The 24197-nt window shown below is 41.6% G+C and overlaps 1 protein-coding gene across 5 annotated transcripts; it reads right to left on the bottom strand.

The window, feature by feature from the left end:
- Positions 1-423: 423 nt before the first annotated feature.
- On the bottom strand, positions 424-20537 carry LOC129154821 (zinc finger protein 91-like). 5 transcript variants are annotated; one of them, XR_011519128.1, is made up of 5 exons: positions 20035-20524; positions 19791-19903; positions 19623-19704; positions 18444-18688; positions 18054-18367 (listed from the first exon to the last, which is right to left on the bottom strand). XR_011519128.1 is itself a non-coding variant. In XM_070548205.1 (5 exons), the coding sequence occupies exons 3-5, from the start codon at positions 19109-19111 to the stop codon at positions 18333-18335; spliced, it is 492 nt and encodes a 163-aa protein (XP_070404306.1). In that variant the 5' UTR covers positions 19112-19704; positions 19791-19903; positions 20035-20518; the 3' UTR covers positions 18054-18332. The 5 variants fall into 5 exon arrangements, 3 of the variants coding, with proteins under 3 accessions (XP_070404304.1, XP_070404305.1, XP_070404306.1); XM_070548205.1 differs by having other exon boundaries at positions 18900-19704; positions 20035-20518; XM_070548203.1 differs by lacking the exons at positions 18054-18367; positions 18444-18688 and adding an exon at positions 424-3337 and having other exon boundaries at positions 20035-20537.
- Positions 20538-24197: the final 3660 nt, after the last annotated feature.

Raw genomic sequence — 24197 nt, forward strand, 5'->3', positions numbered from 1 at the left:
ACAAAGATAAAACAGCACAGAATAGGTAAACATATAAAATACATATAGAATAAATTTAACACAGTACAGATAAAGAACAAAACTACATTCCACTATAATTGACTATGGTACTCTTCTATGATGCAGAATCGTTCATGCCCGCATCTCGATGCATTGATTCTTTGATTATTTTCCTCAGCTCTATCTATCCTACACCTTCCGGAAGGCCGTCGGGGGTGGGGGGGTGCGCGCGAGGGTTGGGGGCCACAAAGAGAGGGTCCGGCCCACGGGCCAAAATTTGCGGATCACTGACCTACAAGATGCAGAAAAAAGGATAAACCTCAAACCTTAATATTGTCAGCAATAAACGTAACAAAACTTAACTTTCATGACCAAAAAACCCCATAAAAATTATTCAATAAATCAAGAGAGCAGGAACAAATCTTGTGATTTTACATGTTTTACTTTAATTTAAACGATTTACAATTTTGTGTTTTCATCACATTTAGCTTGTATTTTATATCAGATGTCATCAGCTTTACACATTAGCTGTTCCTGTGTGCTCAAAAAGTCACCAACCTTCTAAAAAAATTACCAAAACATTCACATGAAGTAGATTTGTTACTCATTATCTGAAATTATTTGATTAGTTTAAAAAACTAAATGTTTTTTTAATTTGGTTTTCAGAATGTCACTAGTTTACTTATACTTAAAAATATATACTGATGTACTGAAATACAGAGAAATCAACTTGTGAATACAATGCATGTTAATATAGTAAGTATAGCATGTTTAACATAAGCACATTCACACATGGAAAGTATCAATGTAAATAAATCATATGGCAGTAACTCTGCTGTACTTTCATTGTGTAAAAGTAGCTCACAGGCCAAAAAAGGTTGGAGACCCCTGCAATAGATCGTTCAGCCCTAGTGGATACTTAGATTATTGTTTAAAGTTTTCTTTTGGCTAAATCTTCGTCTACAGAGCTCACAAGGAAAAGGCTTCTGTCCTGTGTGGACTCTCATGTGAATGTTTATATCGTTTATATCGCCCACCCCTAACTCATGTGATTATTTAAAGCTTTCTTATGGCCAATTTTTTTTCCCACAGGCTTCTGTCCTGTGTGGACTCATGTGACTTGTTAAAGTTGACATTCGGCTAAATCTCTTTTCACAGAGCTCACAAGCAAAAGGTTTCTGTCCTGTGTGGACTCTCATGTGTCTGTTTAAATTGGACTTTCGGATAAATTTCTTTTCACAGAGCTGACAAGCAAAAGGCTTCTGTCCTGTGTGGACACTCATGTGACTATTTAAATGGGCCTTTAGGCTAAATCTCTTTTCACAGAGCTCACAGGAGAAAGGCTTCTGTCCTGTGTGGACTCTCGTGTGAGTGTTTAAAGTTGACTTTTGGCTAAATCTTTTTCCACATAGGTCACACGGAAAAGGCTTCTGTCCTGTGTGGACACTCATGTGTCTATTTAAATGGGCCTTTAGGCCAAATCTCTTTTCACAGAGCTCACAGGCGAAAGGCTTCCGTCCTGTGTGGACACTCCTGTGACTGTTTAAAGTTGACTTTTGGCTAAATCTTTTTCCACAGAGGTCACATGAAAAAGGCTTCTGTCCTGTGTGGACTCTCAAGTGACTGTTTAAAGTTGACTTTCCGCTAAATCTTTTTCCACAGAGCTCACAGGCAAAAGGCTTCTGTCTTGTGTGGACTCTCATGTGACTGTTTAAAGTTGACTTCACGCTAAATCTTCTACCACAGAGGTCACAAGGAAAAGGTTTCTGTCCCGTGTGCACTCTCATGTGTCTGTTTAAATTTGACTTTTGGATAAATCTCTTTTCACAGAGCTCACAAACAAAAGGCTTCTGTCCTGTGTGGATACTCATGTGCCTATTTAAAGTTGACTTTAGGCTAAATCTCTTTTCACAGAGCTCACAAGCAATAGGCTTCTGTCCTGTGTGGACACTCATGTGTCTATTTAAATGGGCCTTTAGGCCAAATCTCTTTTCACAGAGCTCACAGGCGAAAGGCTTCCGTCCTGTGTGGACACTCCTGTGACTGTTTAAAGTTGACTTTTGGCTAAATCTTTTTCCACAGAGGTCACATGAAAAAGGCTTCTGTCCTGTGTGGACTCTCAAGTGACTGTTTAAAGTTGACTTTCCGCTAAATCTTTTTCCACAGAGCTCACAGGCAAAAGGCTTCTGTCTTGTGTGGACTCTCATGTGACTGTTCAAAGTTGACTTCAGGCTAAATCTTTTTCCACAGAGGTCACACGGAAAAGGCTTCTGTCCTGTGTGGACTCTCATGTGACTGTTTAAAGTTGACTTCACGCTAAATCTTCTACCACAGAGGTCACAAGGAAAAGGTTTCTGTCCCGTGTGCACTCTCATGTGTCTGTTTAAATTTGACTTTTGGATAAATCTCTTTTCACAGAGCTCACAAACAAAAGGCTTCTGTCCTGTGTGGATACTCATGTGCCTATTTAAAGTTGACTTTAGGCTAAATCTCTTTTCACAGAGCTCACAAGCAATAGGCTTCTGTCCTGTGTGGACACTCATGTGACTATTTAAATGGGCTTTTAGGCCAAATCTCTTTTCACAGAGCTCACAGGCGAAAGGCTTCTGTCCTGTGTGGACTCTCATGTGACAGTTTAAAGTTGACTTTTGGCTAAATCTTTTTCCACAGAGCTCACAGGCGAAAGGCTTCTGTCCTGTGTGGACTCTCATGTGACTGTTTAAAGTTGACTTTACGCTAAATCTTTTTCCACAGAGCTCACAGGCAAAAGGCTTCTGTCTTGTGTGGACTCTCATGTGACGGTTTAAAGTTGACTTCAGGCTAAATCTTTTTCCACAGAGGTCACATGGAAAAGGCTTCTGTCCTGTGTGGACTATCATGTGACTGTTTAAAGTTGACTTCAGGCTAAATCTTCTTCCACAGAGGTCACACGGAAAAGGCTTCTGTCCTGTGTGGACTCTCATGTGTCTGTTTAAAGTTGACTTTAGGCTAAATCTCTTTTCACAGAGCTCACAAGCAAAAGGCTTCCGTCCTGTGTGGACACTCATGTGTCTGTTTAAATGAGTCTTTTGGTTAAATCTTTGTCCACAGTGCTCACAGGCAAAATGTTTCTGCTTTGTGTGGACTCTCGTGTGTTTGTTTAAATGTGTTTTATGGCTAAAGGATTGAAACCTGGCAGCATCAGTCTCCTTATTCAAATGGAGTTGCTCTCCCTCCATATTAGACCAGAGGTTCTTCTGTTCCTCCTTTTCATGGAGGAAATCTAGGTGCTGGTGGTTGACACGAGCACTTAGTTTTTCTGAAGCTTCTTATTTAACCAGAACCACCAGTTGAAAACCTGTAGGAAACACAGAAACATATTATGTGAATTACAGACAGCTGTAACTTTGTTTCAACACATATAACATTTGTATTATTTCTTTAAACAAACAGTAGAATGAAATGTATTTACAATTGGAAACTGAATGTTGAGCCACTGTGAATCATATGAGCCTTAAATGTCTCAGGAGCCCTGACAAACGCTAAATAAAAGATGGATAATCACGTCTATTATATAAAGATCTATTTTCTCCACCCACTCGACTAGGACATTAAACTCCCTGAGCTGCATGCTGACTAGACAGTTTACCCTTATAGCCTGGGAATAATGTGTGTGTGTGTGTGTGTGTGTGTGTGTGTGTGCGCGCGCGCCCGCTCGCATATCTAACGAATGCTGTGAGGACACATTTTTGACTTTTGGGGACATGTTAAAATTGTGAGGACATTCAATTCAATTCAACTCAAAGATACTTCATTAATCTCAGAGGGAAATTAGAGTTTCAGTATACACAATTCTGAGATCAGACATACATACATAGGCATAGACACATGACAAGAATTGGTGACTGTGGTCATTCGCAACCCGAGTCGCGGTACCTTAATAGAGATCAGAGGGTTTACATAAGGATTGGGTCAGGTGGAGGAAAAAAAGGCACACCAGAGTTACCCTCCACAGGGAGGGCAGCTTTGCCATGCAAAAAACACCTCAGACAGAAATGCAACAGACTTCAGACATTACACAACATAAGTGTCCACTAGGTGGGGAGGTAGGGCTAGGGACTCTCCTCACATCAGTGCATGCAGCCGCGATAAGCAGTGCTCGTCACCTCCATTTGGACAGGGGAAGGAGGTTGTTGGGTTTAGAAAGCACAGTGACTCCTGGAAACGGTTCAACGGCCTTCACCGGTCGCAGTCCTGCCCAGGATGGGATAGGGAGACAGAGTTACCATGACGACTGCAGCATTCCACATTTCTTCTGAGGGGGAGTAATCTCTTCAGCCTCACATGCTCAAGGGCACCAGATTCAGATAAGAACTTGTTTTGGGGCCAGACAGAGATAATTTCCTCTCTGTCTTAAAGTTCTGTTGATCTCCAACCCCTCTAAATCCAATAATGGTGTAGATTAATCTATCCCAATCCGTGCTGACCCGTCAACTCTATCCTTGATAGCATCAACCTTCTGTGCCAGAGTCTGAAGCTCAGCCAAAGTTCCAAGCTTACGACTCATCTCGACATTTATATGAGTGTGTGCGTTCAAAGCACGGCGCAATCCATCCCTGAGCTCCGGGATTGAGCCAATATTCCTCGACAGCTCATTAATGTTCCGGTAAGCCAGGTAACCGCTCAGGCCAAACAGCACGAAACCTGACACCAACACCACGAATATCCAGACGTCTTCAGAATCCTCTACAGACAGTTGAGAGAGGCAGATCAGGTTCCACTGTTTCCAAGAGTCCATGATATGCCCAGCTGGCTCTGTCCCAGAGGGGCAACAGGGAGCCCCTTCTCCTGTTCTCATCACTGAAAAAATTTTGTCAATCGCATTGAGAGACCAACTGACCATGTCCATTTTAATAATTTCCAGTTTCCAGAAAGAATGCAGAAGTGCCATACACCCAAAGACAGACAAAGAGCCTTGGGATAAGATAGGGAGGAGAGGAGGAAAAAAGTCTCTGTACTCTCCAAGAGCCCAAAAGTCTCTGTACTCTCCAAGAGCCCGAAGAAGAAATTTGACAGATCATCACAGTAAAAATAATAAAACTAAAAAAAAAAAAAAAAACTACTTTAGTTTTAGAAGTATGGGGTGAATTAAGTTTTAGTTGAGGGTTGGGTTAGGAATACAACAACATTAGTTCCTTAAATTAACTGGTAATCAAGAGAACCGGGAAACTTCCCGGTGGCCTGCCGTTAATCTGGCCCACTCGGTTGTAGCGTTGTTAATCTACATAACTAGAATTTAACTCTGTTGCTATTTCAGCTTTGTTAAATCCTGAGAAAGATCAAACGAATTGGCAATGAAACTTTATATATATATATATATATATATATATATATATATATATATATATCTCCACGGATATTTATATAATCGATAGAAGTTCATACATCAACTGGCTTGGTCTATATTTCATCAAAAATTAATATTTAATTTAAGAGATTTAAATTAATAGCGAAAGTTTATTTATTAATTCAGAAGATCTAAAGAGATCTTTGCTCTTTCAGTGATCAATATACACCACTCTGTGTTTCATTTCAAAGAATAGTCAGGTTTAAAAAGTTAAGAATTTATTACTAACAATTTAAAGATGACAATTTAAAAGACAATTCATAAATGACAATTTATAAAAGCTTTGGTATTAAAAACTTAGTATTAAAGCAATCTGTGTCTGGATGAAACTAAAAATGAAGTGTGTGTGTTTGAATGTGTGAATGTAGGTCTCAGAAGGTTTTTATCTTTTTTTTTTTTAATATTTTATTTATGCATTTGCAATTTTACAAATATTGTGAATTATGAATGTCAACACTGAAAGTACAAATGATGACAGCTAAGCCTAGAATGCAAACTACAGACACCCTTTCAAACAAAACAAACAAAGAAGAAAAGAAAAAAGAAAGAAAGTAGGACTATCAGTACTAGTCAGTACAACACATCTGGGCGGACTGAATTGAATAACATCAGTCAAGTTGCCGATCACTCACAAGGCTACAGATTTGACAGATAAGATATGAAAGGCTGCCACATTTTATTACAAATAGCAGAAGTTAGGCAAACATCATGACGGATCCTCTCCAGTTGCAGCAGGCTTACAATCTCTGTCAACCAGGTCGCAAAGGAAGGTACACTTTCATTTTTCCACATTGGTAAAATATTTCTTTTGGCAATAACCATACTATGTTGTATAGCTTTTTGCTGAGACTGGGTTAGCTTAGTGAGATGTCGAGTCCCGCCTAGTATGGCAATGTAAGGGTCTGGAATAATATCACAGTTATATATTACAGAAAGGCAATTAACTCATTCACTGCCAATGACGACTAAAGCCGTCATTTGCATGTTTTTACTGTGTGGGCGTTGGAACAAGCCCCCGCGCCATGAGAACAAACATCCCAACTCTAAAGTCTATCTTCATCCGCATACGTCACACGTCACGTGATCAGGAAGCAGAAAATCCATGTGTTAGGAGATCGTTTTGAGCCGCTGCTGTAAAAAAAAAGTGAGGCGTGAACCGGAAAAGCTTCTGCCAATCACAATTCAACAACGTTTTACGAAAGAATGGATAACGCTCGAAACGCACAGATTCTTCCTGATCTAAGAGGTGAGTCTGCACTTTGTTTTGGTTGTTTTGGCGTCGACGTCATCCTAGCGCGCAACGTTCTGTGACTCTTTAAAAAAACAGTAAAAACAGCGAGAAACGCTGGCAGCGAATGGCTTTAGCTATCAGGAAACGGCTGGCAGTGAATGAGTTAATAATGTCTAACCAGTATTTTCTTAGTTTGGGACAAGTCCAGAAGAGGTGACCAAGAGTACCGTCGGCCGCTTTACATTTGGGGCATGTTGGAGACGCAGAAGGGTAAAATAAGTGCAGCTTAGTGCATGAGTAGTGTAGTCTATGGGTTACTTTAAATTGGATAAGCTGAAGTCTGGAGTTTATTGAGCAGCTGTGAATGGCCGGAAGACAGACATCCCAGTCCTCTGCACTAAATGTGACACCCAAGTCCTCCTCCCAGGCTTCCTTATGATGGTGTGTAGAGACAGATTCACAGGCCGTAAAAATATTAACAAAACGAGTGACAAGTTTCTTAGAATCCGGAGCCTGATTTATAAGTGCATACAAATCTGTACTGGCGGGGAATGTTTCAAAATCTGTAATGTGTTTGCGTGTATAATCTCTAATCTGGAGAAAACGAAAGAAATGAGAAGATGGGAGTGTAAATTTTCCTTTTAGTTGGGGAAAGGTTGCAAATACTTTATCAATATAAAGGTCAGCTAGAGTGATAAGGCCTTTATCTTTCCAGATTGCAAAAGTGTTATCAAACAGAGATGGGGGGAAGGACAGGTTGTGACAGATAGGGGTATAAGCTGAAAATTCTGGCAAATTGTATATATTTTTTTATTTGTCGCCAAATTCTTAAGGAGCTGGCCACTACAAAGCCGAAGCCAGTGACGGGCGTTGGAGGTATATTGGTTGAAAACAGAAGAGCGGGGAGAGAGCCCGTCGGAAGGTCCTGTTCGATCGCAAGCAATGCAGGAGTGGAATCCGTAATATTACCGGGGTATGCATCTTGCCAGTACATCAAGGCTCTGCAGTTTGCCGCCCAATAGTAATGCTGAAAGTTAGGCAGGTTAAGACCTCCCGCGGATTTAGGTTTGAAGATGTGCTTTCTAGAAATGCGGTGTGGTTTATATCCCCAAATAAACGGGAAAATTATAGAATTTAGGAGCTTAAAGAACGTTTTCGTTAGGAATATTGGTAAATTTTGGTAAAGATAGAGGAACTTAAAAAGAGCCATCATTTTGATGGCATTAACTCGCCCAATCATAGATAAGGGTAGCAACCTCCAGGTTTCAATACTAGATTTAAGTTTTTCTAATAAATTTAAATAGTTCAGTTTATAAATCAACTTTGGATCTTTAGGAATAATCAGGCCTAGGTATCGGATTTTGTCTGTAACCATATGGAAGGGCAAGCTGTTGAGAAAATGTGGGTTCAGATTGTTTTTTAAGGACAGAAATTCACTTTTATCCCAGTTCACAGTGTAACCAGATAGTTCACCAAACTTTTTAATAAGCTCAAGCAACGGAGGGATAGATTCTTCCGGCTGGGAGAGAAAAAGTATTATATCATCCGCATAGAGCGAGATATGAAGATCTAGTCTGCCTAATATTAGCGGAGCTATGGAGGAGTGATTCCTTATACTAGTGGCAAGGGGTTCAATTGCTAATGCAAAAAGCAGTGGGCTCAGTGGGCAGCCCTGGCAGCAGGAGCGCTGCAATAAAAAAGTGGTTGATTTATCATAGTTGGTTATTACTGAGGCTCTCAGGCAGGCGTACAGCATTTCAACCCAGGAGGCAAAATTTTCACCCAAGCCAAACTCCTTAATTGTCGCCAGAAGGTATTTCCACTCGACCTGGTCGAAAGCCTTGTTTGCATCAAGAGCTAAAATAGAGGCTTTGAATTTATTATCATATTTGGTGTACATTATATTTATCAGCCGCCTAACGTTAAAGAAAGAAAATCTTCCTGGGATAAATCCAGTTTGGTCATGATGGATTATAGTCGATATATGTTTATTTAGTCTGTTAGCAAGAATTTTGGTGAACACCTTAAAGTCCGAGTTAAGAAGAGCAATAGGGCGGTATGAGGCAGGGTCCAATTCATCCATACCTTTTTTCAGTATAAGGGAAATGTTAGCTAGATACAAAGTTTCAGGAAGCAGCCCAGTAGTGATGGAGTGATTGAACATCTGTAGCATAAAAGGGGTGATTTTATCTGAATATGTTTTGTAGAACTCTATATTAAAGCCATCTGGGCCAGCCGCTTTTCCACTGGGAAAGGAGCGTATTGCCCCTGCAACTTCCTCCTGAGTGATGTTTACATTTAGGTCTGCTTGAGCCGTAGCGCTCAGTTTAGGTAGGTTGAGGGCGTGAAGGAAATCAGAAATTTGTATCGTATCCGCTGTAGTTTTGGATGAATAAAGGTTTTGATAAAATTGTTGGAAGCATTTGTTAATATCTGCTGGGTTAGTGGTGACTATGCCTGTGTTTGTCTTAATTTTATGAATTGCTTGTTTAGCCTGATTGTTTCTGAGCTGACGAGCTAACAGTTTGTCTGGTTTGTCGGCCAGTTCGAATGCTTTTTGTCTAGTTTTTAATAGCATAGTCCTCGTTCGCTTAGACAAGATAGTATTGTATCTAAATTTAAGTTTCAAGATCTCATTTAATTTAGAGGGTAAAGGAGACTGTTGGATTGATAATTGAGTATTAATTTCTGACATTTCTCTCTGCTCTTCTCTCTTCAGCTTAGCTTCATAGGCTAAGATGTGGCCCCGTGCGACAGCTTTTAAAGCTTCCCAAAGAGTGGAATCTGTGACGTCGCCTGTGTCGTTCTGAGACAGATAGTCCATTATAAGATTATCCATATATTGGTGAAAATGCTCATCCTTAAGTAGTAGTGGGTTAAACCGCCAGTCTAAAACAGGTTTGGTCCTGCCTATGCCGATTTCAACTTCAACGGGGCAATGGTCGGAATTTAAAATGTTGTGGTATTTGGTATCAGTTACCTCTGAAGTCAGTTTAGCATCTGTTAAAAAATAATCGATTCTTGTATATGATTTATGTACATGGGAGAAGAAGGAGTAGTCCCTGCCAGTGGGGTGTTGAAGCCTCCAGATATCAACGAGGTTCATAGAGTTAACCAGACTATTTATGGTAAGGGTGGATTTGAAAGGAACAGTTGGGCGTGAAGAAAGTCTGTCAGTAAAACAATCCAGTACAGTATTGAAGTCCCCACCTACTATTAAATAAGTGGTGGAGGGATCCGGAATGAGATTAAAAACTTTTCTAAAAAATCCAGGATCATCAAAGTTAGGCGCATGTATATTAACAAAAGTTACATGTCACGTCAAAATATGGCCTGTTACAATAATATAGCGACCATTAGGGTCAGAGATTGTAGAAATGTGTTGGAATGAGATATTTCGCCGTATTAATATAGCTACCCCTCTGGCTTTAGAAGAAAATGTTGACTGATAAATCTGAGAGATCCAGTTACATTTTAGCCTCCATTGTTCAGTATGTTTAATATGTGTTTCCTGTAAAAAAAATAATGTCCCCAGCTAAAGACCAGGTGAGAAAAAACCTTGCCTCTTTTCAGGTTGGTTCTCAAACCTCTAACATTCCAGCTCAGCATGGTTAGAATGCCACCTTGTGGCAAAGACGGAGCAGTATCAATAGCCATGTAAAGACATAACCAAACTAATGTGACCCATCCGCAATAATGAAGCCGCTGGTACTGAATGCCTAATCAGAAAAGAAGAACGAAAAAACAATGAAAACAACAACAAAATAATAACCCTTCCCTTCCCCCCTCCCCTTGTCTGCTCCCCCAAACGGAGCAGAGCATAAACACCCTCATAAACATTGGGAAATGTACGAACGCTACATGGAAAAGTCCAGTTGAACTGGCGTTGTGACTACATAAAGTAACCATAACATACAAACACCTTAACGGTGAGCTTTCCGAGTGGCCCGTTCACCCTCATGTCTCACAGCTTGCAGATAAATTAAGTTGGGCAGAGAACAACAGTATTTATTTCATGTAGGGAAACCGCAGACAGTCAGCTGATCCTGTGCCGGGCAACTGAAAGCGGCAGTGATGCGCGCCGCTCCGCGGGTGGCTCAAGTGTGGTATGCAGCAGTGGATGTGACGAACTTGTCTATGAATTCTTCAGCCTCGGCGGGTTTCAGAAATATTTTCTGCTCAGTCGCTAACGTGAGGATCAGTCGTGCAGGAAAGAGAATGCCATGTTTTATACCCGCCTCCCTCAGTTTCTTTTTCACATAGTCAAAGGCCCGGCGTTGCTCACCGACTTCAGGAGAAAAGTCTGGGAAAATGTTGATCCGGGCTCCGTTGAATAGCAGGGGGGATTGCCGACGGGCAAGGCTGAGTATTTTCTCTTTCATTGGGAGATGATGGATTTTGGCAATCATTGCGCGCGGGCGTACTGAGGATTGTCTACCTATCCGGTGTGCTCAGTCTACCTTGAGGCCGCCGGGGAAGCTGTCGGGGCCGAGAAGCTTTGGCAGGAGATCAGCTATGAAGTGAGTTGGATTTCCCTTCTCGGTATTCTCTGGTAAGTCTGTAATTTTAATGTTTGAGCGCCTTGAACGATTTTCAAGGTCAAGTAGCTTTCGCTTCATGGCCGTGTTGGAATTCAATATTTCCTTGTAACGTAGCTCCAGGTCTGTGATGGCCTTCATAGTCTGTTGCCGCTCCCTCTAGGTCGGTAATACGTGTGGTGTGGTCGGTGAGGGAGGTTTGAACGAGGTGTAGTTTTGCGTCCAATCCATCAAATCTTGCTGTTAAGTCCGACTCGAGCCTGGTGATAGCAGCCAGAACGTTAGCGAGCGTTGGTTGTGAGTTAGGGCGCTGGTTGATGCCGGTAGTAGCCTCTGAATTTTTTATCTTAAGAGAGAGAAAAACGCGTTCTGGGTGAAAGAATTTGGTTTGCAGTTAAGCTAAATTATTTCTTAATAAAACAGGCATTCCAGACGCAATCTTGTGTTCTACCTCACCGTTCAGACGACCCTCTGTTCAGATCCGGAGGTCAAGGGAGGATGTTGATTAGCCTCGGGGTACTCGGTCCGGTAGGGAAGACCAGTGGTACCGACTCTCTGGTCCTAGAGTTGCCGCAGGCACACAGGTGGATGGTTTGCGTCTTAAAATTAACTCTGAAGGAGTTTTGCGTCAGCTTTGCTGCAGATGTTGAAGCAATTCTATCAGCGTGACAGAAAAGCTTTAGTAGAGGTTTCGAACGGCTGACTCGATCCTCTGGACTCTCGTCACCACGGAGAGAATTTGGTGAGCTCAAGAACTGAACTTGAACTGAGGAGTTAGGTTTTAAGAGACGGCCGGTAATCTTATTCTATCGATTTAGATTTTGACATGTAGATTTAACATACCTCAGGACACGCCCTCCCAAGATAGAAAGCTCTGGTGTAATGGAACAAGGACATGTGAATGCAGTTAACCTTAACCTGATGACTGTGTCCTGCATGGTGTGTATAATTGCACATGATCTTCTTGTCACTGTTAAACATTACTGATTATCATACATTTATAATGAACGTTGATGATTATTTATGAACATTGTAATAGACAGTGAAAAGAGTTTATTAAAATGATTCTTTTAAATCTTGAAGTGTCCTTCGTCTTGCGGATGGAACAGCAGTCAGATAAAGGCAGTCAGATTAAAGATGGTTTACAGCAGACTTGTGTCTCCTGTGATGGATAATCTGTAGATAGAAGTACAGCCAGGACAGCTTGACCCAGCTGAGGAAGTGTGGCCTTTGGGTCACAAATGAGGCCATTCATGTCGCTACACAGTGATTGTCATCATTCATGACATGACTGATATCTAAATGAACAATTCGTCATGTGGCTAATCGGGCCTGTATTGGCGCATTCACATCTGGGGCAGCACAGACCGGACTGCGTCGCGTCGGTCCGGGTCCCGCACCAGTAGGTTTTGTTTACACACACTTCTTAGGAACGGGGAAGTCTCCAAGCTAGTAGGCGGGGCTAAAGACACGCAAAATACAGACATGAAAACGGGTCAAGGGTGAAAAAGGTTAGACTCCACATCAAAAAATAGCCGCACACACACACACACACACACACACACACACACACACACACATACACACCCTCCCCAGCAAGTGAACCTGCTGCAGATGAAGGTACCAGTACTTTTGAACATTAACAGGGAGAGCAGAACTGGTCCTTGAAGGCCACATGGCTGCATGTTTTCTACGTGTCCCTGCTCTCAGAGTAGCAAAGCCTTCGTCTACCTTCTGCTAACAAGTTTCTGTTCCTCTGAGAAGAGACAAAGACGGAGACATGTCAACCACATGTCCCAGTATTGTCCTCAGCTCTGAGGACGGAGACATCAGGTGACGGGGGAGTTGGTTGGTCTTTCCCAACAGCATTTTGAAATGCGGAGCTGTCACAGAAAGCACAACAGAAGCACTGACCGAATGCATCAAATGCACAGGTATTCAGCACAGAGATGGTTGATGCCCCAAGCCTAACAGGCTAGTTTAGGTTTCCCTTTTTTAATAATCCCACCTTCACTCTTTTGGCAGTAAAAGATGGATCTGCATGGAGCCATTCAGGACAAGGGGAGAGGTAGGAAGTAGTGGTGTTCATCTCTACCTGCCTCATGATTCGATCCGATTCCGATTTTCTGCCTAACGATTCGATTTGAGTCTGAAATGCATCACGATTCTTCACACAAAAATTTTCATTACTTAATAAAAGCAGTAGAATAGTTTTCAATTTCTTTTTGATTTCGAAATCCCTGAAAAACAGAACATTCATCTATTCACTATAGTGAGCAATAATGTTTAAAGTGTGCTGCCTATAATTACTTAAATAATATAAGAAATAATGTTTTCAGTAGAGCAGCTTTAAGATAGAATATTACTGAACTTAAAAATAGTAAACAAATACTGTGTTAAGTGATTCTTTCACATCCAGGATCCCAAAACAGAAATTAGCCCAGACATCCGATTTAAATGTAACGGGTACATCTTTGATCACTGGTAATGTTGGCCCTGTATCCCTGTCCGCCTCTGTTTTAAATTGCTGCTAGGACAACGCAGTGCGCATGTCATTGCAACTCTGCCCCCAGAAGTAATACCTCAAAATTTTATTGTCCTCGCATAGACATAGACCAGGGGTCGGCAACCTGTTCCCATCAAAGAGCCATTATTACCCGTTTCCCACAGTAAAGAAAACACTGGGAGCCACAGCAGCCGCGGCATTGTGGGCGGGGCCTACCCTCAGACAGCAGCCAGTACCGGTCGCTCGTGTACGTCAAAGTTATCTTTCATAAGACGATAATCAATAAAACGATTTATATAAAGTGGATCCAGAAGCTGTAGCCCGTCTCTGCCGACAATATTTTGATATTTTTCACCCTGTTGGTGGTTTTACTGAGCAGGTGCCACTTTTGTCATACGTTTCTTTTTAAAACATGTTTAGACTGTTCAGAATACAAATCCAGGCTCTGTCACGTTTGATTGTTGTAATTAAACTTTGTAGGTGGGGAAGGTCAGAAAAGGATCCGATCAATTTGTTTTTCCCTCTTTTACAGTGACGGAGACAATGGTGCAGTGCGCCTGGCTCTGGTGTTAATCAAGTTAAATTATATCTATTTGCAACAATTTTCACAAGAAAACAGAACAGTTAAAAGCAGGGCTTGTGTTGTGTTGACCGGATAGTTCCCATTTTTGACTATTTATTTTGACAGAGAAAGAATAGAAAGAATTACCCCGACGCATGCAGACGAACTGACACTTTATTAGTTTCGCACATCGCAGATGTAGCTAAATCACTTAAGAAAAGATTCCCATCTGAGCTGGACACTGCTCAGCGCAGCTCGCTGTCAGCGTGTACTACATAAGGTCCACAGCGAGCTGAAGATGTGGAGAGGGGCTTGGAGCGCGTCGCAGAACCAGAGCGCATGCAGGAAGATTGCTCCGACTGAAGCGAGACTTGTCACTTAGAAAATGTTCCCTGATTATGAAACTTTGGCTGAATAGCACTTGTTCCTGTCTCCAATGTGGCGACACATCCAGGAGCTGAGGAGAATCCCAGAATCTCACATCCTCGTCAGCTCGCATATGATTATGCACAAGCGTGACGCGTCTACCCGGTCTCACAGTAAGACCGGGTTGGAACTGTTCAGGTTTACGCAGACAATCTTTACATTTAGAATTGGCTTACAGATGTAAAATTAATGCAGTAAAATATAAAGTATTTTATTTAAATATCCATTCATTATTTTACAAGCACAGAGAGCCGCATCAGATGGATGGAAGAGCCGCATGCGGCTCCAGAGCCGCGGTTGCCGACCCCCGAAATAGACATAGGGAGAGAATCTCATTATGTCACGTTGCTGCATCGATGCGGAATCATGCAAGGCTGAAACGCGATGCATCTTAGAATTGATAATTTTTCCCACATCTAGTAGGAAGTCCTCTTCCATTTTTGGGAGGAACTGCGAGATCCCTCCAGTTTTCAACCTCATCTTCATCTGTTGAAGGAATGCTTGTGGCACAACCAGATTCCACCAAATGTTGAGTTTCCATTTTTATCTTGTCTTCTGCTCTGTGGGTAGTCCTGGAGGAGGGATTGTCTTCTGTTGCTGTCACTGGGCTCATTGTAGCCTCATCTTTATTTTGTTCTTTTGCAGAACAAATCCGCATATTTCCCTCCATGAAGAAAAGATGACGAGCAATGAAGCGATCAACTCTAACAGGCAGGTTGTCATGTTGGAAAATCCCACGTTTCACATTTTTGAACAGGGCTTCAACAGTGGCAGAGCTTGCTGTGATGCTGGTGCTGTGGAAGAGAGGGACCATTATTCCTGTCCAGCTCACACTCCTGTGTGCTGGATCCCACCCAAACACCAGAGAGCCAGTCGAGTTGGTATTTTTAAAAGCTGCGCATCCTCTCCTGGTGGTCCAGGCGGTGGTTTTGATCCAGTTTTAACCCAAAAACTAGCTTGACTGGCCCACTGAGCCACACGTCTCTTCTGGTGGTCGGTTCTGACCTGGTTCTGACGGTGATCTGAGCTCCAGAAATCCGCATTTAATTTTTTAAACCTCGCCACGGATCTCCGGGGTCCAGCGCTGACCTCCCTGTCCTGGTACCGACCGATGTGGGGAGGACTCGTCCAGACAGGCTGGAGTTGGTACAGCCTTCACACACTATAGTTTATCAACATGAAGACAATCCACCACGAGTAAACACACACACTGACTCGATAGCATGACCTCTCTACCCTAAAACTAGCCTCTCCACACGGAGCTGAGGCAGCGCCTAGCTTCTAACTCCCTTTGGTTACGTCAGAGGTTCACATTTAGATAAAAGAGCCTTTTTAGAAGCTTTGCTGAGAAAGCACACTTTTTACTAGAAAACTGCTGTTTTAAAACCAAATATCCACAATAAGCATTTCAAATTGTATTTTTTGGACAGCATTTTATATGAATTAGAAAAAAAATTTGACCTGCTATTTGCTCTTTAAAGGCCCCGTGTGTGAAATTCACAGAAATCATAGTAAAAAGATCCGACTCTTTAGCACCACGCAGTTTAGAGTCGGTATTGCAGCTATTGGAGCCCCCGAGGATCAAAAAGGTTTTTTTTATCATTATTTAAAACTTTATTAACAAATATAACAAATACAATACAAAATCGTGTTGCTGTAAACGGCAGCATGTCATCATCTAATTCCAGCTTTCAAGTCAGCGAACAGGTTAGTTGTTTTCATCTAACTTATTTTATTAATTTAATCTAAATAGGTTTTGAATAAGAAAAACTTTTTTGTCACTTATGTTTGCTAATAGCAAACGGCAGCTAGTTAGTGATGACTTCTGACTACAAAAAATGACAATATTTTGTTCATTTTATTTGAGAAATGTTATATTTCTATTTGCCATTTTGGAAATATACAAGGTAGTGTAGTCTGTAATTGTTTTCTCCGTAAACAGAGTCAGATATCATCCGATGGTTCATCAGTCGAGAAAGACAGAGGACGAGGGAGAGGAAGAGGGCGAGGAAGAGGACAGACGTGTGCCAGCGCACAGAGAGGCAGAGGTGTTAGACATGCGACAGAAGCAGGGCAAGCATCCCAAGATGAAGGAGCCGAATTTGCTCAAACCAGCCGCAACGTCCCATGCACAAGAGGAAGAGGCAGAGCTGCAATAAAGTCTAGAAGATCGGCGCTTTCAAGAGCTGATGAGGAGAGAGTCGAGGAGCTTCAAAGGGAAAGAAGAGCAGAAATTGAGGTTTGTGTAAGATAATGAGCAAATTAATAATTATCTGGGTCAATATATGCCGTCCTGTCACTCATTTCATTCATATAAGTACATACGGTAATTCTATTTAACCGTATAGCAAGTGTTTGGAATTATATGTAGTTTTGTAAAACATTCAGTGTCCTACTTCTTTCCTAATACATATTATTTGTTTTTGATAGTACCTTTATTTTAGGAATTAGCCATTTAATATTTATATTATTAATCAGCTACTCTTATAAACTTGTTAAAACATTTACAAAACATTGCTTTTTACTGTAATTCAATTAAAATAATCTTACAAAAATTCTAATCCTACTTTTCCCCCCAGCGCCTTGTACAGGGCATGAGCCTGGAGGACCACCGTCATCTCACCTCTCAACTTTTGGAAAGACAGCCAGGTCTGGTTTTTGATGTTTTGTTGAACAACCAACGCCGAGATAGGCACACCACACCTGTGCAGGCCCCTGCGTTAACATGGTGTACTTGTGGCAATTGCACAGATATGCCAACAGATGCAGAGCGCAAATGCTGTGGACAAGACTCTGTAAACTGTATAAGCCTTCTGCCCCATTTTAGACTTTACTGTTTGGATGAAGGTGTCCTGAGGATCCATCGTCAGTACAGAGCAGACCTCACCGTATTAGGACAGATTAGGGAACCAGGCGATGACAACAGGGAATACAGGTATGCTGCCTACCGGCACTTCATTTTCTGGCAGCATGGGTCACTTGGACATGGAAATCGAAGAGTCATCCCAAGTTGCTGTGTGGTCAAAATTAGGGAGAAATTTCCAGACCCTCATGGACAGTATACTGGTTTTCTTCCGGGAGTGTAACTGGTCAAAAGTTTACATGGGTTGTTGAAGTGTTTCTGATATTTTGTACACCCTTATATTGTAATTTATTATGTTGAATAAGTATTTTAAATAAATATTTTTTTAAACCCCAATGTTAGTGTTGTACAATAATGACAAATTTAGAGGTGGCTACTCTTCAGCCATGTATACTCTTGTAATGTGAAAAAAAAAACACATCTTTACAACTCCATAGTTTTGCATTACATTAGTGAGCTATTAATTTACACTCTTACAGGGTCAAGTCATGAAACAAAAAATATGTAATTTTCTGAAAGACATAAGAAATAAAGAAATTAGTACAGATGCACTTTTATTTGAATTAACCTTATTCAGAGTTTGAACAGACAAATTTGGAACACATTTTAATCTTGAAACATGATTTTACACACTTTAGGATAATAAAGAATAGATCTAACGTAAAAGACTGTGCAGAATTTATGTGCTACTTCAAGTAAAAAGAACAACATGTTAGCACAGTAGGAAAGACATCAAAGTGCAATATCTACATTTTTATGTACATTACATTAGTAACACGCAGCAGGTATAGAATACTCCATGTAAATGTAGACAAGATCGTCACTGGAGGCCTGTAGCTGTGTTGAGTTCTGATACTGTGAAAAAAGTATTGTAAGACAAGTGTAGGTAAAGAACTGAGCTGTAGTCAAAGGATGCTAAAATGTCACATACCAAGACCTCGGCTGACTTGGATCTGCACTAGCTCCGAAATAGGTGGTGGAGCGATGGGTGGCACAAGACCGAGCCGTCTGGGGTCATCATCCCTCATTGATCTGGTACGAGGCATCCCGACTCCTCTCGCCAACCTCTCGTTGATTATTTTTGATTGGAGTACTAGAATGTATTCGTAGCCCTTTTCTGATTTTAGTGAATACACACTGTACCTTCTGGCATTCTTATTGTACTTCCGTTTGAATCTAAAAAATAGGACAATTGCATAATGAATTTCTGTCACGACAATGGGACAAACTTAAATAACGTGTAGTAACGTTTTAAGATGGTGTGCTACATTTTTGGCACTATTTAGCATGAGCTCTTTCCCAAACTCTAGCTTACTCCACACAAACTTTGTGTCACAAAGCACAAAACTACTACAATGAAGAAATTAAACACACATTTTTATCTTACCTGTCCAAAAGGAAGGTAGCAAGCTCAGCGTGTCTACTGAATCCCTTTTGTAACATGAGGTCTCTCCATCTTGGGAAGGCAACTCCTATATTTACTCTGGTTTTCTCATGACGCCGGTCTTGTTCACTTTTCAAAATCCTTTTTCTTTTACTTGGATGAGACAAACTATCCCGTTTCTCAAGTTTGCTTGAAGAATATATGTGATCCTCCATCGCTAGAAGTACGGTGTGGCTAGTTTCTTCTTCTTCTTAGTTACTTTGTCAGACTGCATGCTTACAAGGCGCACTTCTGCCCCCTGCTGTTTCTTTGAGGTTACATCATTTAAAAACGCAAACATCAAATGCGAAGCTTAATATGTAGTATGTCCCTAAAAGGTCACTGTATTTTAAGATGGCGCATGCCATATGGAGCACCGGTCTGCTTCTTTTGTCTAAAATATTAAAATATAAAGCTAATAATAATGTTTAGAATAAATGCTTGTTTGAATTATCATTAAAAAAAAACAAATTTGAGAATGTGATACAAGAAATTTGATAACTTATAAGATGAAATATCACACATTGGGCCTTTAAGATCAACCCAGCATCCCCCAGTCTGTTTACTATGTTTCATGTTGTTTTATTATGTGTTTATTACATTTTTTGTGAAGCGTCTTTGAGTGACCTAACAAGCGCTATATAAGATTGATGTATTACTATTATTATTATTATTATTATCACTTACAACCGCAGAAGGCAAAGTGTGTCCCCACTCCCTGTTCAGCTATTTTCCTGCACCAGATCTGGTTTTTACAGATGTTTCTCACCTGTGTGAATAACACATCTGTCTAAGAGAAAAACCACTTCTCCAACTCATTTACTTATTTACATATCTGAAAGGTGGCAGCCCTACCTGTGTCCATGCTGTCCAGGTCCAGGTGGTGAAGAACACACGATGAATCAGTCCCAGCTGATGGATGATCCTGAAGTGGTAGCAGGTTTTCTTTAGCCGTGTTTAGCTAACAGCTGCAATAGAAACAAAGCAGGAGAGCTGATTAAGATGCTGCTTCAGAACAACGCAGGAGATTAAAGATCCAACGCTTTGGTTCTGATCAGCTGAGGACAGATCCAGTCTGGAAAAGAGGACCTTTGCTCACCAGAGTTCACGGAGTAGAGCTAACCGCTTTTTCCTCCAGAGTCACATTCAGATTCGGGGCTTTTCCGTCGGAGAGTGTGAGCAGGATGGATCAGAGAGCGAGCAGCGATCCTGCATCATGACCATCTCAGATGAGCGAGTCTGATAGAGGGAACCTCTTCAATCTGATGAAAGCAGCAAAACGAGCGCGTTTCTCAGAGAGGCCAAAGGAACAGCAGCAGATCCAGAGGGCAGGAAGTCTAGAGAAAAGCTTTTCTCGCCCACAACCTGATTCTGGAGCTCCGATTGTCACGAAGACCGCAGAATATCTTCTCTGGTTCTGGAAAGAACTCCACCAAGTTGTTGAGGAGGAGAAGAAAGTTTCCACAGCCTGGTGAGAAGATTTCTGCAGCAGCAGCAGTTAGTCGCTTTAGCTGATCAACTCTCCCAGAGACTGAAGTGAAGACATTTTTACTGCAGAGCCTCAAATATTCTCCTCACACACCAGAACAACAATAAGCTAGCTCTGCTAGCAGCTTCTGGTTTCTGCTTCTTCTGGTGGTCGGTGACCAGCGTAAAGGTGCACTACCGCCACCTGCTGGAGCAGAATAAAACACACCTGTGTGTTCAGAATGGGACTAATAAATTACATAACATGTGATATCTTCCTCAAACAATTACTTAAAGTAAAGACAAGTTTGTTTTACACCTGTTATAATAATTTTGTTATTTACTTTATTTTTATTTTAATCTTGTTTTTTTATATCTTATCTGTTTTTCTTTGATGTAAAGCTAATTATGTGTCTGTTGTGTCTGCTCTTCGCCAGATCGTTATTGTAAATGAGAATGAGTTCTCTACTGACTCATCTGGTTAAATATATTCCTGACACACACACACACACACACACACACACACACACACACACACACACACACACACACACACACACACACACACACACCCTCGTAAAAGAGAAAGGGCAGCTGGGTGAGTGCAGGTGTTGTAGGCACAAAGAAGACGGAAACACCATCAAAGGAGCCAACTGCACCGGGAGCATCAGGGTTGGCAGTAGCAGCTCTGGCAAGAGGAGGCACGAGAAGCACCCCGGCAGCCACAGCCCACCGCTGCCCCCGGGGCAGCCAGCCCCCACAGAGGAAACACTGGTTTACTAATGAGACTAAGATAACAAGTTAAGAATCAAATTAAACAAAAACAGCTGATAAATAAAAATCTAAATAAAACACACTGATAAAAGATAACCAAGTAGAAACATTTAATTACATTTATAAAAATATTGCACAACAGATCATAAATACTGGTTAAAAAAATAATTATTGCAAGTTAAAATTAATATATAAGAAAATATGTGTCATTTACTTAAAAGAGTAAGTAATAAAACACTGATAAAATATATAAAAGATGGAAAAACAGGCTAAAACAGATCAAAATCAACTAAAAGCTATACTGAAAATGTGATAGAAAAGTGAGGGTGTTGAACGATCTCAATAAGAAAAGTGTGGGTGTTGAATCCTCCACATCCTCCGTGACCAACTAACATTTCATGTTCTATCACTGGATGTTTGGATCAAAATATGAACCAATCAATCAGATCTTAGATCAGGTGAGAGCCAGGCGTTTCCCGTCATCCCCTAGGTTTTGCAGCCGGCGGAGAGCAACTGCAGTGCAGCGCCTTGCTCCAAAATCTGCGGCCGCCTTGATCTTACGAGGTTATCGTTGCCTACGTAAGCATGATGTCAGAGCAAGTCGGCGTCAAGTCGGACATAAATCTAACCGGCATGCACTGCAGGCCGATCACCGCTGGTCTAATCTGCACAAAACTGGCTCATCTCGATCACGGCCTGTGTCCGACACGTAGCCGGGTTTTTTTAAAAATGAATATCCGCCCCTCCAAAACCTTGCATCCACATGACCGCGTTTAAAAAAAAACTCTGTCCACACGTACCCGGATAAATACGTTGTTAAGGACATGCCAGACCTGTAGGCGGCAGTACTTCCCCCGTTCTTAACCTCGTCCTTCGTCTGTGGTCTTCCGCAAGGAGCAGTAATTCCGCTTGCAAAAACAAACAAGCAAAAAGCGCTTGGACAACTGATAAAGCGAGTGCAGCTCTGAGGGCATCCATGCTGTCGGCTAGTGTAAACACAGGTCGCACACGTGATGTCAGCATTTTTTTGTCGCAGAAAGTGACGTTGCAGATCTTAAAACTCCGGTTTTGTCTGTCCACATGCAGACACCCAAAACGGAGAAAACACAGATCTTCACTTTGGCCGGAGTTTTTAAAAAGATCCATTTTTGTGTGAAAAAACTCCGTTTTCGTGTGGATGACAGGCCAAAACGTAGAAAAATATCTAAGGCCCTGTCCACACGTAGCCGGGGATCTGCCAAAGCAAGCAAAAAGTGTGGATGCAAGTTGTTGGAGGGGCGGATATTCATTAAAAAAAAAAAAAACGGCTACCTACGTGTGGACTAGGCCCAACTTGAACACGGCCATTGTTTCCAGCTGGGCGTGTCTGAGAGCTCCCAGCTGTAGTTGATTCCATCATCAGGGCTCAGGGGATTTAAGGAGCAGTGTGACACGTCACCACGCCGTATGATTACTCTGTTTGGGTAGCTCTTAGCCTCTAATCTAATTTTTGTATTCGTATCTCATTCTAGTTATCCTGCTGCCTGAATTACCTGAATGCCCTTCCCTGCTTTCCTCCAGGTTCCTCTTCATTTTTTCCTCATCTCCAGAGCAAACCCGGATCTCAGCATTCCAGACCACACTGCTTCTTCCCCTGGTCACCCACTCTCAGCCGCTCACCTGCCATCATCCATTCCTGCTCCTACGCCTCTGGATAAATCAATTCCCTCACCTTCTGGATCTCCTCAAGCTCACGCGGACCTGACCAAACCCTCCCTGTACATTTCTCCACTACCAGGAAACAGTAAGCCCAGCCTCCAGATAAGTCTCTAGTATTTCCACCCTATATTCACTCTGTCTCACCCTACTCAGAATCTCCTCCTGGAATCCTGCTGCCAGTCCTGCGCTTCTTCGTTTCCCGTCTCTCCCTTAGCTCCTCAATCATAATAAAACCTTTGACACACTTACTGGTTTTCTGTGAAGTCATTCTGCATTTCGTGGGTCAAGAAATTGCCACCCACCATGACAAACAGGGGGAAATGTTGTGGGCATTTATTTAATTTGTTTAATTACAACTTGCTTGGTTGTAAATGCTACTGAAATATGACAATAAAGAACAAATAAATGTCAAACTTTTTTCTGCCAAATGAGTGTACAGTTGACGGTTTTAATATATGAATAACACTATGATATGGAATAAAGGTGTCCTTGAATTAATTACAAGACAAAATAACAGTATATATAAAAAAATCCAGCAAGTAGTAGAACGTAATTGAATTAAGTTCAAAATACCCACCAAAAAATTAAACAAGCAGGATTAAAAAGGAAAGGAAACAAGACTGGTATTGGCTTTGAAATGACCTGAGTGGATGACTACATAGTCGGATCCTGAAAGTGGTTTCGTGACCACAAAAGAAACATTGATATAATATGGAACAGAAGACATGTCATTGAATCAACAAATAAAAGACAAAATAACAGCATATACCGTAAATCCTCTAATACAGGCCCGGGCCTGTATTTGACTCAAGCTCATCAAGCTCCAGGCCTTTATTGGAAGGAGGGCCAGTATTAGAGGCAGGCCTCAATTTCTATTTGAGCAAAATGAACTAATGGTTCGCTGGAGTTTTTGACAATTAAAATTGCGCCCACATTTTCAAAGTTAAACATTTCTTTTAACAACGGTAGTTTCTGCTTCAGCCATCTCCCCCCTCCCCCTGCGCAGCGGCCGCAAACTCACTGATGCGCCTGCAGCCTCTCGGAGTTCCTGCTGCTCTAAACATTAAAATAATTATTTCATTTTCTGTTCCTCACTTCTGATTACCTTCAATGGTGTCTGTTTGTTGCAACAGCAGGTACAAAAACTAACTTGTTTTTATTTGACTATTTTTCTGTCCTGTCTGTTTATTATCTTCCTGCATCTCCTCTCAATCCTAAAGTAAAACTGCTACCTGGGTTCATAAATATTCACCTCATGAGTTACCTTTGAACTGCAGTTCTAAAAGATCTACCGACCGCAAAAACAGCGGAGCGCTCGCTGTT

Source organism: Nothobranchius furzeri, chromosome 2, assembly GCF_043380555.1.
Source record: "Nothobranchius furzeri strain GRZ-AD chromosome 2, NfurGRZ-RIMD1, whole genome shotgun sequence".
Classification (NCBI taxonomy): Eukaryota; Metazoa; Chordata; class Actinopteri; order Cyprinodontiformes; family Nothobranchiidae; genus Nothobranchius; species Nothobranchius furzeri.